The 18,991-nt window shown below is 46.0% G+C and overlaps 1 protein-coding gene and 1 long non-coding RNA gene across 2 annotated transcripts; both read right to left on the bottom strand.

The window, feature by feature from the left end:
* Positions 1-323: 323 nt before the first annotated feature.
* On the bottom strand, positions 324-4,392 carry LOC115195428 (lipocalin). Its single transcript, XM_029755269.1, has 6 exons — positions 4,230-4,392; positions 2,110-2,249; positions 1,888-1,967; positions 1,622-1,735; positions 643-744; positions 324-525 (listed from the first exon to the last, which is right to left on the bottom strand). The coding sequence occupies exons 1-6, from the start codon at positions 4,317-4,319 to the stop codon at positions 506-508; spliced, it is 546 nt and encodes a 181-aa protein (XP_029611129.1). The 5' UTR covers positions 4,320-4,392; the 3' UTR covers positions 324-505.
* Positions 4,393-8,002: 3,610 nt separating this feature from the next.
* LOC115195431 (uncharacterized) lies at positions 8,003-10,972 on the bottom strand. The gene is made up of 3 exons (XR_003878691.1): positions 8,422-10,972; positions 8,092-8,391; positions 8,003-8,021 (listed from the first exon to the last, which is right to left on the bottom strand). It is a non-coding gene; the product is annotated as an uncharacterized LOC115195431 (long non-coding RNA).
* Between the last annotated feature and the right edge of the window lie 8,019 nt (positions 10,973-18,991).

The raw sequence follows: 18,991 nt of genomic DNA, 5'->3' as shown, positions 1-18,991 counted from the left end.
AACACTTAGAGCCTCTGTCTATAATGGTGGAACAGAACACTTAGAGCCTCTGTCTATAATGGAGAAACAGAACACTTAGAGCCTCTGTCTGTAATGGTGGAACAGAACATTAAAGCTTATACTGTAGAATGTTATTTGTGTTTCTTGTCTCAGTTTTGAATTGCTCTAAGCAGAAGAAAGACAACGGAGGAATTAGTTAGGTAAACACATTAACTTTGTTATTTTTAGATGTACCTGAAGCTAGGGTTATTTTTAAATCCATGAGCCATGAAAAAATGACTTCGGTTTTTCCCCCTATAAAAGACTGTAATCAACTTGAGAAATATGTTTTTTTAATCATCTTTTATTATTTTGTTCATATTGAATTGGCGGAAAATAATTCAAATTTGTGGTATAAATCCCTCAATATATGCAGTCTTCAGTCTTCCAGGAAAAGAGTTTTGATGTGAAATGGAGACAGATGACAGTGGAAGAGTAGCAGAGGGAGAATGGGATAGGTGAACATTTATGCCTCGGCACATTCACCTGCAATAGAGAGGAGGGAGAAAAGAGTGAGATGATTTCTACCAGTGAAGCACATTCATATGTATTTGATCGCCATAATAATATTGCACATCTGTGTATGTGTGTTTGTTCTCGTACCGTTCTTGGGCATGATAACAATGTTCCCAGAGAGGATTCCTGTATCCAGAGAGAACTGCATGAACTTCTTCAGGAGATCTGCGCTCACCTCTGGAGTGCGACCTATAACCACAACACGACCAGGTTAACACAGCCAGGTTAACACAACCAGGTTAACCCAACCAAGTTAACACAACATGACCAAGTTAACACAGCCAGGTTAACACAACATGACCAGGTTAACATAACATGACCAGGTTAACACACACAACCAGGTTAACCCAACCAAGTTAACACAACACAACCAGGTTAACACAGCCAGGTTAACACAACATGACCAGGTTAACACACACAACCAGGTTAACCCAACCAAGTTAACACAACACGACCAGGTTAACACAGCCAGGTTAACACAACATGACCAGGTTAACACAACAAAAACAGTTGAACACAACCAGGTTAGCACAACACTACCAGGTTAGCACAACACTACCAGGTTAGCACAACACTACCAGGTTAACACAACACTACCAGGTTAACACAACACTACCAGGTTAACACAACACTACCAGGTTGACACAACACAACCAGGTTGACACAACACGACCAGGTTAGCACAACAATATCAGGTTAGCACAACACTACCAGGTTAACACAACACTACCAGGTTAACACAACCAGGTTAACACAACACTACCAGGTTAACACAACACTACCAGGTTAGCACAACAGAACCATGTTAACACAACCAGGTTAACACAACACAACCAGGTAAACACAAAACTAACAGGTTAACACAGCACAACCAGGTAAACAGAACACAACCAGGTTAACACAGCACAACCAGGTTAACAGAACACAAACAGGTTAACACAACACAACCTGTAACATGACCATGCTAAAACCAGAGACCAAAGTGCAACTGTGATGAATGACAGAAAACATGAGAATCTAAAGGTCTGAATTAATTTCATACATGCAGACAGCCAGACAGACTTACTGAAGAGTTTGTTGAGCACGTCAGTTACTCCGTGTTTGGTCTTGATGGTGTGGATCAGAGCAAAGTCATCATACTGGACAGCTACCACACGCATGTCATTTTCATTGTTCCAACCTGAGAGAGGGAGAAAGAGATATGTAGTTATGTTAACTGTGTGTGTGTGTGTGTGTGTGTGTGTGTGTGTGTGTGTGTGTGTGTGTGTGTGTGTGTGTGTGTGTGTGTGTGTGTGTGTGTGTGTGTGTGTGTGTGTGTGTGTGTGAACTCACGCTGGCTGGTGAAGGTGAAGCGGCCTGGGATGTCAGTCTTCTTGGCCAGTTCGGTCATCCTCCAGCAAGAGCCATCAGCGCTGAGAGAAAGAGAGAAAGAGTAGCGTCAGTATGAGTGAAACGGACACACACACACGCACACGCACACACACACACACACACACACACACACACACACACACACACACACACACACACACACACACACACACAGAAATTCACTTGCGCATGGCGCTGCTGATGTCCAGGTCTCCTCTGGCAGTGGGCAGCATCATGGAAGTTCCCATCTTCATACCACCCTTACGTTTCACAAACCACTGGGCGTTGGTGGCAAAGCCCACGGCCCACCACTTACCAGCCATCTGGGGAGAGAGAGAATATATACTGCTCAAAAAAATAAAGGGAACACTTAAACAACACAATGTAACTCCAAGTCAATCACACTTCTGTGAAATCAAACTGTCCTCTTAGGAAGCAACACTGATTGACAATACATTTCACATGCTGTTGTGCAAATGGAATAGACAACAGGTGGAAATTATAGGCAATAAGCAAGACACCCCCAATAAAGGAGTGGTTCTGCAGGTGGTGACCACAGACCACTTCTCAGTTCCTATTCTTCCTGGCTGATGTTTTGGTCACTTTTAAATGCTGGCGGTGCTTTCACTCTAGTGGTAGCATTAGACGGAGTCTACAACCCACACAAGTGGCTCAGGTAGTGCAGCTCATCCAGGATAGCACATCAATGCGAGCTGTGGCAAGAAGGTTTGCTGTGTCTGTCAGCGTAGTGTCCAGAGCATGGAGGCGCTACCAGGAGATAGGCCAGTACATCAGGAGACGTGGAGGAGGCCGTAGGAGGGCAACAACCCAGCAGCAGGACCACTACCTCCGCCTTTGTGCAAGGAGGAGCAGGAGAAGCACTGCCAGAGCCCTGCAAAATGACCTCCAGCAGGCCACAAATGTGCATGTGTCTGCTCAAACGGTCAGAAACAGACTCCATGAGGGTGGTATGAGGGCCCGACGTCCACAGGTGGGGGTTGTGCTTACAGCCCAACACCGTGCAGGACGTTTGGCATTTGCCAGAGAACACCAAGATTGGCAAACTCGCCACTGGCGCCCTGTGCTCTTCACAGATGAAAGCAGGTTCACACTGAGCATGTGACAGACGTGACAGAGTCTGGAGACGCCGTGGAGAACGTTCTGCTGCCTGCAACATCCAGCATGACCGGTTTGGCGGTGGGTCAGTCATGGTGTGGGGTGTTATTTCTTTGGGGGGCCGCACAGCCCTCCATGTGCTTGCCAGAGGTAGCCTGACTGCCATTAGGTACCGAGATGAGATCCTCAGACACCTTGTGAGACCATATGCTGGTGCGGTTGGCCCTGGGTTCCTCCTAATGCAAGACAATGCTAGACCTCATGTGGCTGGAGTGTGTCAGCAGGTCCTGCAAGAGGAAGGCATTGATACTATGGACTGGCCCGCCCGTTCCCCAGACCTGAATCCAATTGAGCACATCTGGGACATCATGTCTCGCTCCATCCACCAACGTCACGTTGCACCACAGACTGTCCAGGAGTTGGCGGATGCTTTAGTCCAGGTCTGGGAGGAGATCCCTCAGGAGACCATCCGCCACCTCATCAGGAGCATGCCCAGGCGTTGTAGGGAGGTCATACAGGCACGTGGAGGCCACACACACTACTGAGCCTCATTTTGACTTGTTTTAAGGACATTACATCAAAGTTGGATCAGCCTGTAGTGTGGTTTTCCACTTTAATTTTGAGTGTTTTCAAATTACAGACCTCCATGGGTTGATAAATTGGATTTCCATTCATTATTTTTGTGTGATTTTGTTGTCAGCACATTCAACTATGTAAAGAAAAAAGTATTTAATAAGATTATTTCTTTCATTCAGATCTAGGATGTGTTGTTTAAGTGTTCCCTTTATTTTTTTGAGCAGTGTAGTTCGAAGAAAAAGAAGAGCCACTATTCATTCATTCTCACAATGCAAATTGATGTGTGCAACGCCAGGGTTGTGGGTTCGATTCCCATGGGGGGCCAGTACAAAAAAATAAAAAAAGCATGAAATGAAAATGAAATGTGTGAAATGTATGTATTCACTACTGTAAGTCGCTCTGGATAAGAGCGTCTGCTAAATGACAAAAATGTAAATGTAATTGATTCAATAGTCATGGCAGATGATCCACTGTCCTCTCTCTACTCTGACCCTCAACCCCAGAATCTCTTCTCTCTCTGCACTTGTACTGTACAACACTCTTCTCTCAACTCTTTGCCTGCTCTCTTTTTGTTGTTTTATCAGTTCTCTCAGTCTCTCTTTCTCTCTCACCTTCTCCAGGTTGAAGTCTTTCTGAGGCATGACGTCGACACAGGCGACCAGCGTAGCGCACAGCAGAACTCCCATTATGCTCAGCCTCATGGTTACAGATCGGTGTGTGTGACAGCTCGACTCTCCGGGGTGTGTGTGAGGAGGAAAATGAGTAAGGTGGGAGCTGACTGGGTGTCCTTATATCCTCCAACATTCTTCTCTTCTCCTCCCCCTCCTCTTTACTCCTCCCCTCTTCTCTACTCCCCTAAATCTCACCCTTAGGAGGGGGAGGAGGGGGGAGTCAACAATGTAAGCAGAATGATTTGCTCCTTTCCTTCTCTCTCCTATCCTCTCTCCTCATTCTGTCTCCTCTCCTTCTCTCTCCTCTCCTTCTCTCTACTATCCTCTCCTTCTCTCTCTCCTCTTCCTCCTCTCTCCTCTCCTTCTCTCTCCTGCTCCTCTCCTCTCCATTGTAGACAATTGATAGGAAAACACACACACACACAAAATAAATTCAACCAATTTAATGTGTCATAGAAAATATGTTTCTGAGCAGTCAGAACTCAGGCTCTGTCTCCCTTTGTCTTCCTCAACATTTTGGCTGTGAAGGAGAGATGAGACAAGCTCAGAATGAACACAGAAACAAACACTCTCACTCTACGAACTAAATAAACTTAGAGAAAAAGCAATGAACATGTCCATACAATTACATGCACATCTGTTTCTATAGCCTATAGAATTTCGGCTGCGTGTTTGTTATGCAAGTACGTTTCCACATGCCCTGCAAGACAGAGTAAACATTATTGTAATGAAACAGCAGGGAGCAGGTCTCGAACCCTCGACCTTCTAGCCCGAAATCCAGCGCGCTATCGACTGTGCCGGAAAAGCTCCAGCCGCCGAGTCGACATCCGCACTTATAAACCCAGGGTCGTTACATTGTTTTTTGGGGGGAAAGTTATTTGACTACATGAAGGCGCCATAAACAGATGTAAAATACATTTTATATTGAATATTCGGTTGATACTAAAAAAAATGTTTTACAATCCACACCTTTTTTATATATAGGCCTACATAAAAAAAAGTAAGATTTCGTATTTCAATCGTCATTAGATCTTTAACAAAGTGCCATGACTATAAAAATGGTATATTCTTAATCGGGGGTGGATGAAGAAGATCAAAATCAACAACCAAGGAAAGGTGTGGATCGTTCTGCATCCCCCCCCGATTCAGAATATACCATTTTCATAGTCATGGCATGATTGGTTCAATAGCTAGTTATGAGAGAAAAATGAATATCCACGGAATATTCCGTCTAAAACTACTTTTACCTCAGTATAAAATACATTTTACCTCGGTGCCTGACCGGTGCCTTTCCACCGATCTGCATCTCTCTCATTCCTCCCTCTACAGATGCAGCTCTGCAGCGCATCCCAATACTACAACCCAGATAATCCGTCTACATGTCACCGCTACTCAGCCTACTGTATAAGAAGTCTATCGTCTATATTCATATGGTTGTAGCCTATATATTGTGAATCCATTCTAAAGTAGACATATTTTAGCTCCACGGTGCACAGCCGTTGATAAGGTCTCATAGCTACCAACGGCTGGACGAAGTTCTGAAACTGTATACTGATGACTTGCATTGACGTACTGGACACACCCGCAGCACCCGCAAGGCGCGAGGCCCACGAGCTCTGGACACGACCCCCCCATCCTGGGAAAAATATGATTTGTCCCCCCCAATATATCACTGAAACATAACTATGTAATTTAAATAATATTAATAATACGCAATGAAAGCAATTGTGCTGATTATAGACACTTCATAGCGCGTTTTTAAGTTTCAAAAGATTGCGACCCCCCCCCCACCCTTTTCCTCACAATGGTTTGATCCACTGGCAAGGTAACAGAGAGGTTGTATCTACTGTCTGAAAGGCACTTAATGCACGTAACTGACGTGAGGTTAATCCAGTCAATCGCGCACACACACTAGCTGAATATGCAGAGCTAGCGCGCAAATATTAACTATTAAGCTAGCTAGTACCTATTCCATTTATGTGGCGTCGTCAAAGATGGAATCTTTGCTATCGTCAATTTATTCCAAGATCAGCATGCAGATGATGTAAGTTAGTGCTTCCAAGTCCCTGTGATAAGGTTAGCGATAAACTGAAGTCCAAACTGAACAGAACTACACTCTCTTCTACCATTGTCTTAAATATATTTAATGGTCTTGTTGCAAAAGCTAAATTGTCGCAAGGGAACTTTTATTTATTTATTTTATTTAACCCGGGTAGCAAAGATTATAGCAAACACCACTGAAACTGAATTGGTGCTCGCTAGCTTTGCAAATTCAGCTATTGTTGGAAGCCAGCCAATATGAAAGAAACTATTAAAATTACAAAAGGTTGCAGCATATGTTGTGTAAATGGTGAACTCATACAGCTGTCAACTCTTGTCATTTTAATCCGTTTCACATTTGCTAGCTACCTTTTAGATCGAAGCCCAAATAGAATGATAAAAGATAAGATGATAGAAGCCCATCTCCTACTGTAAATAACCTACACACTGTGTGTGTGTGTGTAGCCAGCCAGCCAGCCAGGGAGAAAAATGGCAGAAAAATAAAAGACGGACATCAGAGTATTTTTCAATACACCAAAACGCAAAGAACCCTAGTAGCCTAATATCTCAAAGACTAGTTGATAAAATGTTCATAAGAAAGAAACAAAATTCTAATGGAAATGTTTCACAATGATGTCATTAGGCAGAGCAGGCAACAGATGGCACACAGACAGCAGAGTTGGGGACAGATATGCAGGGACAGACTGGCAGAGACAGGGAGTCTCAGGTAAGTTTGTTGAGTCTTTGTTTGGCAACATTATGAAAGGTTCTCCATTTTTTTTACTTGTAAAATAGGAACATAATTGGAAAATGCCATGGATACCCCCACTCTCAACTTAAACTGGTGACTGAACTAAGATTTGTTAAAGGCAATGGTATTGCTGTTGTGAGTAGTTGTGTAGTTTTGGGTACCGGTAGTTAGGAGTATGGCAAACACCTTATTTCTTTGGTTCCTCAATATACATTTACCATATTACAATGTAGGCTATGTGTTACAGCACTACTTTTGGTGTCCCCCTCAGGAATTGCTCTTGAGAAAATTTCATGTAATTGTCCCCTCCAAAGTTGCCATTTTTCTACCTGGCTGGCTGGCTGGCTATGAACATTTTTGTAGGAGTTGAGGGTGAACTGTCCCTGTTTCTGGTAGTAAAACACTGTATAGGATCTATAGTCTGTCTCTCCAATCACTATGTCAGTGTTCAGCACCGGTCTGCTACTTACGCAGGGAATGTGTTCAGCACCGGTCTGCTACCTACGCAGGGAATGTGTTCAGGTCTGCTACCTACACAGGGAATGTGTTCAGCACCGGTCTGCTACCTACACAGGGAATGTGTTCAGCACCGGTCTGCTACCTACACAGGGAATGTGTTCAGGTCTGCTACCTACACAGGGAATGTGTTCAGCACCGGTCTGCTACCTACACAGGGAATGTGTTCAGCACCGGTCTGCTACCTACACAGGGAATGTGTTCAGCACCGGTCTGCTACCTACACAAGGAATGTGTTCAGCACCGGTCTGCTACCTACACAGGGAATGTGTTCAGCACCGGTCTGCTACCTACACAGGGAATGTGTTCAGCACCGGTCTGCTACCTACAGAAGGAATGTGTTCAGCACCGGTCTGCTACCTACACAAGGAATGTGTTCAGCACCGGTCTGCTACCTACACAGGGAATGTGTTCAGGTCTGCTACCTACACAGGGAATGTGTTCAGCACCAGTCTACTACCTACACAGGGAATGTGTTCAGCACCAGTCTACTACCTACACAGGGAATGTGTTCAGGTCTGCTACCTACTCAGGGAATGTGTTCAGCACCGGTCTGCTACCTACACAGGGAATGTGTTCAGGTCTGCTACCTACACAGGGAATGTGTTCAGCACCGGTCTGCTACCTACACAGGGAATGTGTTCAGCACCGGTCTGCTACCTACGCAGGGAATGTGTTCAGCACCGGTCTGCTACCTACACAGGGAATGTGTTCAGGTCTGCTACCTACACAGGGAATGTGTTCAGCACCGGTCTGCTACCTACACAGGGAATGTGTTCAGCACCGGTCTGCTACCTACTCAGGGAATGTGTTCAGGTCCGCTACCTACACAGGGAATGTGTTCAGCACCGGTCTGCTACCTACACAGGGAATGTGTTCAGCACCGGTCTGCTACCTACACAGGGAATGTGTTCAGCACCGGTCTGCTACCTACACAGGGAATGTGTTCAGGTCTGCTACCTACACAGGGAATGTGTTCAGCACCGGTCTGCTACCTACACAGGGAATGTGTTCAGCACCGGTCTGCTATCTACGCAGGGAATGTGTTCAGGTCTGCTACCTACGCAGGGAATGTGTTCAGGTCTGCTACCTACACAGGGAATGTAGTGATTGTTCAAAATGGAAAGGACTCGAACTTTGTCTTCAGATCAACTTTGCATCTTATTCTCAAATGATGTAATTTGGACATGACCATATGATGAAATCTCCTCTGGCTCACCATTGAAACAAAGTCAATCTACCACAGTGATTGTTCCCAAACTGTGGTTTGCATATAGTCCATATTTTAATGAAGAGCCAATCAGTTTGGAGTAGTGGAATGTTGGGTAGCCTTCCAGCTGCCATTTTAAAAAGACAAAGCAGAGCTATTATAGAGATAGCTGGAGGAGACGGCCGGGTGGAGAGGAAAGGACTCTTACCATTATAGAGACAGCTGGAGGAGACGGCCGGGTGGAGAGGAAAGGACTCTTACCATTATAGAGACAGCTGGAGGAGACGGCCGGGTGGAGAGGAAAGGACTCTTACCATTATAGAGATAGCTGGAGGAGACGGCCGGGTGGAGAGGAAAGGACTCTTACCATTATAGAGACAGCTGGAGGAGACGGCCGGGTGGAGAGGAAAGGACTCTTACCATTATAGAGATAGCTGGAGGAGACGGCCGGGTGGAGAGGAAAGGACTCTTACCATTATAGAGACAGCTGGAGGAGACGGCCGAGTGGAGAGGAAAGGACTCTTACCATTATAGAGATAACTGGAGGAGACGGCCGGGTGGAGAGGAAAGGACTCTTACCATTATAGAGACAGCTGGAGGAGACGGCCGAGTGGAGAGGAAAGGACTCTTACCATTATAGAGACAGCTGGAGGAGACGGCCGGGTGGAGAGGAAAGGACTCTTACCATTATAGAGACAGCTGGAGGAGATGGCCTGGTGGAGAGGAAAGGACTCTTACCATTATAGAGACAGCTGGAGGAGACGGCCGGGTGGAGAGGAAAGGACTCTTACCATTATAGAGACAGCTGGAGGAGACGGCCGGGTGGAGAGGAAAGGACTCTTACCATTATAGAGATAGCTGGAGGAGACGGCCGGGTGGAGAGGAAAGGACTCTTACCATTATAGAGACAGCTGGAGGAGACGGCCGGGTGGAGAGGAAAGGACTCTTACCATTATAGAGATAACTGGAGGAGACGGCCGGGTGGAGAGGAAAGGACTCTTACCATTATAGAGACAGCTGGAGGAGACGGCCGAGTGGAGAGGAAAGGACTCTTACCATTATAGAGACAGCTGGAGGAGACGGCCGGGTGGAGAGGAAAGGACTCTTACCATTATAGAGACAGCTGGAGGAGATGGCCTGGTGGAGGGGAAAGGACTCTTACCATTATAGAGATAGCTGGAGGAGACGGCCGGGTGGAGAGGAAAGGACTCTTACCATTATAGAGACAGCTGGAGGAGACGGCCGGGTGGAGAGGAAAGGACTCTTACCATTATAGAGACAGCTGGAGGAGACGGCCGGGTGGAGAGGAAAGGACTCTTACCATTATAGAGACAGCTGGAGGAGACGGCCGGGTGGAGAGGAAAGGACTCTTACCATTATAGAGACAGCTGGAGGAGACGGCCGGGTGGAGAGGAAAGGACTCTTACCATTATAGAGATAACTGGAGGAGACGGCCGGGTGGAGAGGAAAGGACTCTTACCATTATAGAGACAGCTGGAGGAGATGGCCTGGTGGAGGGGAAAGGACTCTTACCATTATAGAGATAGCTGGAGGAGACGGCCGGGTGGAGAGGAAAGGACTCTTACCATTATAGAGACAGCTGGAGGAGACGGCCGGGTGGAGAGGAAAGGACTCTTACCATTATAGAGACAGCTGGAGGAGACGGCCGGGTGGAGGGGAAAGGACTCTTACCATTATAGAGATAGCTGGAGGAGACGGCCTGGTGGAGGGGAAAGGACTCTTACCATTATAGAGACAGCTGGAGGAGACGGCCGGGTGGAGAGGAAAGGACTCTTACCATTATAGAGATAACTGGAGGAGACGGCCGGGTGGAGAGGAAAGGACTCTTACCATTATAGAGACAGCTGGAGAAGATGGCCTGGTGGAGGGGAAAGGACTCTTACCATTATAGAGATAGCTGGAGGAGACGGCCGGGTGGAGAGGAAAGGACTCTTACCATTATAGAGACAGCTGGAGGAGACGGCCGGGTGGAGAGGAAAGGACTCTTACCATTATAGAGACAGCTGGAGGAGACGGCCGGGTGGAGGGGAAAGGACTCTTACCATTATAGAGACAGCTGGAGGAGACGGCCTGGTGGAGGGGAAAGGACTCTTACCATTATAGATATAGCTGGAGGAGACGGCCGGTCGGAGATGAAAGGACTCTTACCATTATAGAGATAGCTGGAGGAGACGGTCGGGTGGAGGGGAAAGGACTCGTACCATTATAGAGATAGCTGGAGGAGATGGCCTGGTGGAGAGGAAAGGACTCTTACCATTATAGAGATAGCTGGAGGAGATGGCCGGGTGGAGAGGAAAGGACTCTTACCATTATAGAGATAGCTGGAGGAGACGGCCGGGTGGAGGGGAAAGGACTCTTACCATTATAGAGACAGCTGGAGGAGACGGCCGGGTGGAGGGGAAAGGACTCTTACCATTATAGAGATAACTGGAGGAGACGGCCGGGTGGAGAGGAAATGACTGTATCATTATAGAGATGGCTGGGTGTGTGTGACAGGACTCTTATCTTTGAGTACAAGGCATACTGGGGTGTGGGTGATGGGGGGGTACCTCTGCTGATCTGTCTATCTACTCAGGTAGCTTTAACATTGCATAATGCTGTGGGTGTTATTACACAGATACACAAAGAATTAGAAAACAAACCCAATTTTGATAAACTCCCATATCTACTGGGTGAAATACCACAGTGTGCCATCACAGCAGAACGATTCGTGACCTGTTGCCACAAGAAAAGGGCAACCAGTGAAGAACAGACACTATTGTAAATACAACCAATATTTATGTTTATTTATTTTCTCTTTTGTACTTGAACTATTTGCACATAATATGACATTTAATGTCTTTATTCTTTTGGGACTTTGTGAGTGTAATGTTTACTGCTAATTTGTATTGTTTATTTTATTACAGTGAGGGAAAAAAGTATTTGATTCCCTGCTGATTTTGTACGTTTGCCCACTGACAAAGAAATGATCAGTCTATAATTTTAATGGTAGGTTTATTTGAACAGTGAGAGACAGAATAACAACAACAAAATCCAGAAAAATGCATGTCAAAAATGTTATAAATTGATTTGCATTTTAATGGGGGAAATAAGTATTTCTATTAGTAGCCCCCGCTCGTACAGGGCTACTAGTTCCATCCAGCCAAGGCGGGTTGTGCAGGAGGTAAGATCAAGACCGACTGTGCGCCTCCATAGCCCTGGGTTTCCAGCTCCTGTCTCTTGTGCGGACCCGGAAGTGCGTCAACCCAGTCCGACTCGTCCTGTTCCCGCTCCCCGCACTAGCCTGGAGGTGCGTGTTCACAATCTGGTACGCCCAGTGCCAGCACCACGCACCAGGCTGCAAGTGCGTGGACCCAGCCTCGCCAGTCAACAGTCACCAGAGCTGCCCGCCAGTCAACAGTCGTCAGAGCTGCCCGCCAGTCAACAGTCGTCAGATCTGCCCGCCAGTCAACAGTCGTCAGTGCTGCCCGCCAGTCAACAGTCACCAGAGCTGCCCGCCAGTCAATCATCACCAGAGCTGCCCGCCAGTCAACAGTCGTCAGAGCTGCCCGCCAGTCAACAGTCGTCAGAGCTGCCCGCCAGTCAACAGTCGTCAGAGCTGCCCGCCAGTCAACAGTCGTCAGAACTGCCGGAGTGGCCAGACTGCCCTGAACTGCCGGAGTGGCCAGACTGCCCTGAACTGCCGGAGTGGCCAGACTGCCCTGAACTGCCGGAGTAGCCAGACTGCCCTGAACTGCCGGACTGCCCTGAACTGCCGGACTGCCCAGACTGTCCCGAGCTGCCGGACTTCCCCGAGCTGCCGGACTGCCCCGAGCTGCCAGACTGCCCCGACTGCCTGGAACGGCCAGAGCCGGAGCCACCTCCAGATATAGGTGGGTTGGGGAGTGGGGGTGTAGCACAGTGCCGTCGTTGACGGCAGCCACCCTCCCTTCCCTCCCTTTAGTAGGGGGGAATTTTTTGTTGTTGTTGTTGTTGTTTGGGGTTGTTGTTTTTTTGTTTTTATTTTTAAGGTGCTTCCGGGGTTAGCACCTTTAAGGGGGGGGTACTGTCACGTCCTGGCCAGTACAAGGGTTAATTAGTATTGTAGTTTGGTCAGGACGTGGCAGAGGGTATTTGTTTTATGTGGTTCAGGGTGGTGTGTTTGTTAAAAGGGTGTTTGATTTAGTATTTCTGGGGTTTTTGGTTTATGGTCTATGTTTATGTATTTCTATGTTAGTCTAGTAAGTGTGTTTCTATGGTTGATTAATTGGGATTGGGATTCTCAATTGAAGGCAGGTGTTTTCCCTTTTGCCTTTGATTGAGAGTCCCATATATGAGGGTGTGTTTGTGTTTGTCACTTGTGGGAGATTGTTCCGTGTTTAGTGTGTGTCAACATTACAGGACTGTCGTTTATCGTTCGTTCTCTTTTGTTATTTTGGCGTTCATTTTGGAGTGAATAAATCTCAAGATGAGCTTACTCATACCTGCTGCGTTTTGGTCCTCCTTCACCGACGACAACTGTGACACCGGTATTTGGGGAATTTCTCCCATTCTTCTCTGCAGATCCTCTCATGCTCTGTCAGGTTGGATGGGGAGCACTGTAGCTCAGCTATTTTCAGGTCTCTTCAGAGATGTTCGTTCGGGTTGAAGTCCGGGCTCTGGCTGGGCCACTCAAGGACATTCAGAGACTTGTCCCGAAAAACATGCCCACAGCATCATGCTGCCACCACCATGCTTCACCTTAGGGATGGCGCCAGGTTTCCTCCAGACGTGACGCTTGGCATTCAGGCCAAAGAGTTCAATCTTGGTTTTATCAGATCAGAGAATGTTGTTTCTCATGGTCTGAGAGTCTATAGGTGCCTTTTGGCAAACTCCAAGTGGGCTGTCATGTGCCTTTTACTGAGGAATGGCTTCTGTCTGGCCACTCTATCATAAAGGCCTGATTGGTGGAGTGATGCAGAGACAGTTGTCCTTCCTCTCCACAGAGGAACTCTAGAGCTCTGTCAGAGTGACCATTGAGTTCTTGGTCACCTCCCTGACCAAGGCGCTTCTCTCCCGATTGCTCAGTTTGGCTGGGTGGCAAGCCTTGGAGGTTCAAAACTTCTTCCGTTTAAGAATGATGAAGCCACTGTGTTCTTGGGGACCTTCAAAGCTGCAGAAATGTATTGGTACCCTTCTCCAGATCTGTGCCTTGACACAATCCTGTCTCGGAGCTGGCTTGGTTGTTGCTCTGACATGCACTATCAACTGTGGGACCTTATATAGACAGGTGTGTGCCTTTCCACATCATATCCAATAAATTGAATTTACCACAGCTGGACTCCCAAGTTGTAGAAACATCTCAATGATGATCAATGGAAACAGGATGCACCTGAGCTCAATTACGAGTCTCATAGCAAAGGGTCTGAATACTTATGTAAATAAAGTATGTTTTTATACATTTGCAAACATTTCAAAAAAACTGTTTGCTTTGCCATTATGGGGTAGTGTGTGTGTGTGTGTCTGTGTGTGTGTGTGTGTGTGTGTGTGTGTGTAGACTGATGAGGAAAAAAATCTATTTAATCAATTTTAGAAAAAGGCTGTAATGTAACAAAATGTGGAAAAAGTCAAGGGGTCTGAATACTTTCCGAAGGCACTGTATACCGTACAGTAGCTGTGGCTATGGTTGGGAAGACCACACAGCCAGGTAAATATAGGTCACAAGCTCATCTATGATCAGTTACAGAAAGATACAGACATATAAAACAGTATTCTTGATGCTGAGATCTCAGGTTAGGGATCCAGATATTGGGCCTGTTGCGTTCTACTGGTCCTCGGGTTTGTGTTCTCTGGGTTTGAAGGTTGGTTCTGGTCAGCCTTAGGTGATTTAAGATGGTTCTAGGGGGTTTTACTGGTTGCCAGGTCTGGGTTCTCTGGGCCTGAAGTTGAGAGAGACGCTGTTGATGCAGAACCTCTCTCCTGTGGGGTCCGGTCCATCCTCAAACACATGACCCAGATGGGCATCACACTGTAATGATGCGCACACACACACACACACACACACACACACACACACACACACACACACACACACACACACACACACACACACACACACACACACACCCCAACACCCCAACACCTGCAATACACAATAGTCTGATTGGCTCTCAGCATAATTACCCAGAATGCAACTAACATGTTTACAGACGACCTCTGTCTCTGCACTACCCAGGGTGTTGTCAGGGTGACGGATGATGGATACGTGGCTCTCGTCGCATTCCCACGTCCCATGAGCCTCTTTGAATGCCGGCCAGCTCATGCCCGAGTCATACTTCACCTCTGAACTAGAGAGGAGAGTGCGAGAGGTCTAGAAAGAGATCGAGTCTAAATGCTCATATTCGGGTTAGGATTACAGAAAGGTCGAAATGAAGATGTTAGTGTGACCAGTTGGTATAGGGAGGCTAGATGGTTACCTGAAGAGGGGAGGGTCGCAGGACACACACTGGTACATCCCCACTTCACTATGGTTCAGATAGAGACCGCTGAAAGGCTGAGGACACATACAGAGTAGGCACACTATATGTTGTCTTTTGAGGCTTCTACCATATTGCTTTAACCTAGCCTATGTTTTCAGATCAGTGCAAATGAAGGTGAGGAGAGGGAGCCACTGTAGACTATTGAAATGCAGCCCATACTGTATGTCATTCTTTAACCAACTGCTCCTTTCATCTTCCACACTGAGGAAGACTATAAACAAAGTCCATACAAACCTACTCAATGAACCCACCGATGGTTATGAATTGTCAGTCCATGGTCATTGATGCTGATGACAGGAGACGTGTGTGTGTGTGACTCACCATCTGTCCCCTTCTCCCTCGTTACCATGTTCTGTTTAGTGGTCAGTTTCTTCTGCCAGTCGGTCATCGCATCACAACGAGTCAGTGATCGCAAGCCCGTAACACACAAACACACACATGCGAACATTGATAAACAAAATCTGGTGAGCGTTTTGTTGCACTTTATTGTAATTCAATTGTTTTTTAATTGCTTTTAGCTTTTCATTTCCCCACTGTAGCCTACCAGGAGCACAATGGGTTTCTGCTCTTTGCAGCAAATGTGTCCCCAGGGAAAATGTGACCGCAGGCCTGTGTCAGATGGCTCTTTGGAGTAAATATGTCCCCAGGGAAAATGTGACCGCAGGCCTGTGTCAGATGGCTCTTTGGAGTAAATATGTCCCCAGGGAAAATGTGACCGCAGGCCTGTGTCAGATGGCTCTTTGGAGTAAATATGTCCCCAGGGAAAATGTGACCGCAGGCCTATGTCAGATGGCTCTTTGGCAATTTCCACTGATCTATTCTGCATCAACCACTTACATAACAGGACCAAAAACACTTGTTAATTTTGTTTAAAAAATTATAGAAAGACTTTGAATAGGACATATTACAATAGTATCTAATAAACGTATTAACTTACAATAAAGTACCTTATCCAGATGCAAACTAAGCAATTCCATTCTATAAAGCCTAATAGCTCATACCTGAACAAGTGGAGACAGGGCGGATGAAAGCAGGAACTCTGGTCTTGGGCAATAATGCGGACTTGGCAGCCGCTCCCTGAGCGATGACGAGCGGAAGTCGGACGATAAAACGAGACATGTTTTCTCCTGCAGTTTGAGGCTGTGCGCTCCAGTCCTCCGCGCAGCAAGTGTCTGTATCGAAGTCAAGTGCAGCCTGTTGGCATCAGCGCTGCTCTGACCTAATCTGCGCTCAATGAGGACTTTGAACTCTGCAGCGAGTTCCTTTTGGTCCCTGCCTGACCGTCTCCCCCCTAGCCCGCCCTGCTGTCCAGTATAAAGGTAGTAGGAAGACCCGGTCACAAACTAGATGGAGAGCTCTAAATTAAACATTTTCATTGGTATTGGTGCTCCCAATTTAAAAACGTTAGGAGCACAAAATAACATTTAGGAGCAACAGAAATACATGTTTTTAATTGATTGCATATAGCCTATATTAGGCCTATATGCATTCTAGCTATTTTTGAAGCACATGTTGTGCCCTACAATCTAAATATGTAATCCTGTAAAGATGTGTTTTATAAAAAGCTAAAATGTGGATATAAAAAACTGCCACTGTAATTACAAAGCCACTGGTGGAATATTAGGTTACTACATTGTGTACAAGCACTATTTACCTATTGCGATGCATTACATTGAAATTGTACTGTCTTAAGAAAGTCAAGTTCGTCACTGACGACATCCAATGGAGACTCTAACCAAGGTTATCCCATTGGCTCACAGCAAACACTACATTTAAGAAAAGTACAACATGTCTAAGGCTTACTTTTCAACATGGCCTGCTCCCAAGCGTTCTCACTACTTAGAAAAACATAATATTGTAGGGCTCCCCTTTTCATGAAGGTGCTAGCAGCCACATGAGTGAGTGCTAGCTAGTTAGCCAACAGCAACAACACAAACGAACTATAGGGCTACACGTAATGAGTGGAGTTACAAATGGACTATACTAAACAAGTTAAATGTCTTACCAGTGATGAAATGTTTTCCACACACATAGCTACGTGTAGCTTACTTGGACACCAGGTCCCTACATTTCCCACACAGAACAGCCTGAAGCCACAGGGCTCTCCTCGCAGGCTCTATTTCCCTATCTGGGAGCACTGTAGTTCGGGATTTTTTAACTTTTTTTACATGTACATTGAACAACACAGCAGCTTTTCGGCATGTTTGGTTATTTCTGTATAACAAAAAGTCGACAATGAAGTTGGCTCTTTTACAATTTCTTATTATTACTTGAATAACGACTCGGAGTATAGCAATCCGTCAGTTGATGACACAGTCGACGACGTGCACGCAACCATTGGTTGATGCATGCAACGTCTGAGCAGGGGAGCGCGACCATGATCATTGCCTTCCTGAAGAAGCTATCCCCTTTGTTTTCTTTCTGTGCCCCCACATGTTTGGATGTACTGGTAAAGTTACCGTGGTTGTTAACTAGCTAGCTAATGAGGTAACATGACTGAACAAGATGTAAACAAATGCCCTCGAGTAGTTTCAGAACTGACGCCAATCCTCTGTCTATTATAGGAAGAAAAAACATTGCACTAGTAGCATATCTTTTGAACTGTTTGGGCTAGAAACAATCTTTTTTTTATGTTAATGGTGGAGCCCTGACAGTAACGAATCTGTGCTAGCTTTTCTCTCCACGTTACAACAATTATTCTCTGGGTAAAAGAACACCCACTTTCCGACCTGAAGATCACTGACATCATGAGTTGACAGTTTTTTTTGCGTGTTCCTAGTTGTCTTGAAAGCACCATGAAAACAACGAGGACAAATCTTGATGTCAGTGATCTTCAGGTCGGAAAGTCGGACCTCTTGTCAAGGCACAAGGCGAGACCCAGATGCAGACACACGAGGCAGATGGTTGGAGTCTTACAATGTTTAATAATCCAAAGGGGTAGGCAAGAGAATGGTCGTGGACAGGCAAAAAGGTCAAAACCAGATCAGAGTACAGGAGGTACCGAGTGGCAGACAGGCTCGTGGTCAAGGCAGGCAGAATGGTCAGGCAGGCGGGTATAGAGTTCAGAAAAGGGCAAGGGTCAAAACCGGGAGGACTAGAAAAAGGAGAATAGCAAAAGGAGTACGGGAAAAAGAAAATAGCTGGTTGACTTGACTAAACATACAAGACAAACTGGCACAGAGAGACAGGAAACACAGGGATAAATTCCAAGTTGGGTGACCATTCAAAACGATTTTTCCCAGTCTGAGCTAGTTTTTTTCCCCTTGAGTTGCCAGTTGTCTTGAAGGCGACAAATGCCCTTACTAGATTATATATTATATAGGTCAGAGTTGATAAGGAACATCGACTGAGAGTTAGAGGCCAATCCCTTATTTTGTTGTTGGACAGGATGGTTCTGTGAAATATTGTACATGTCTCATACTAAAGATCCAAATCTAACCAATCCAAAATGATTCATGATATTTTGTAAAAATGTTGAGCAGTCACAAGACATGAAATAGTCTGCAGCAATTACTACTGAAAGTAGAGTAATTGTCTTATTTCCAACAGAGAGAATAAATAGTAGCCAAATTCAAGATTTGTGGAGGGTGGATATCTCAAAAGAGTCATTCACATTAATATTTGCCTCAAACCCCTTACATGAACTTAGAAGCTAAATTATATTTTT

This window comes from Salmo trutta, chromosome 6 (assembly GCF_901001165.1).
Source record: "Salmo trutta chromosome 6, fSalTru1.1, whole genome shotgun sequence".
In the NCBI taxonomy this organism is placed as follows: Eukaryota; Metazoa; Chordata; class Actinopteri; order Salmoniformes; family Salmonidae; genus Salmo; species Salmo trutta.
This window is presented reverse-complemented; position numbering and strand designations above follow the sequence as displayed.

Bases quoted from the DNA above. Each gene is read 5' to 3' on its own strand.
- LOC115195428 (XM_029755269.1), bottom strand. From the start codon at position 4,319: ATGAGGCTGAGCATAATGGGAGTTCTGCTGTGCGCTACGCTGGTCGCC. The intron at 2,250-4,229 runs GTGAGAGAGAAA...CTCTCTCCCCAG, and splicing joins AAGACTTCAACCTGGAGAAG to ATGGCTGGTAAGTGGTGGGC. The intron at 745-1,621 runs GTAAGTCTGTCT...TTGTGGTTATAG, and splicing joins CGTGCTCAACAAACTCTTCA to GTCGCACTCCAGAGGTGAGC.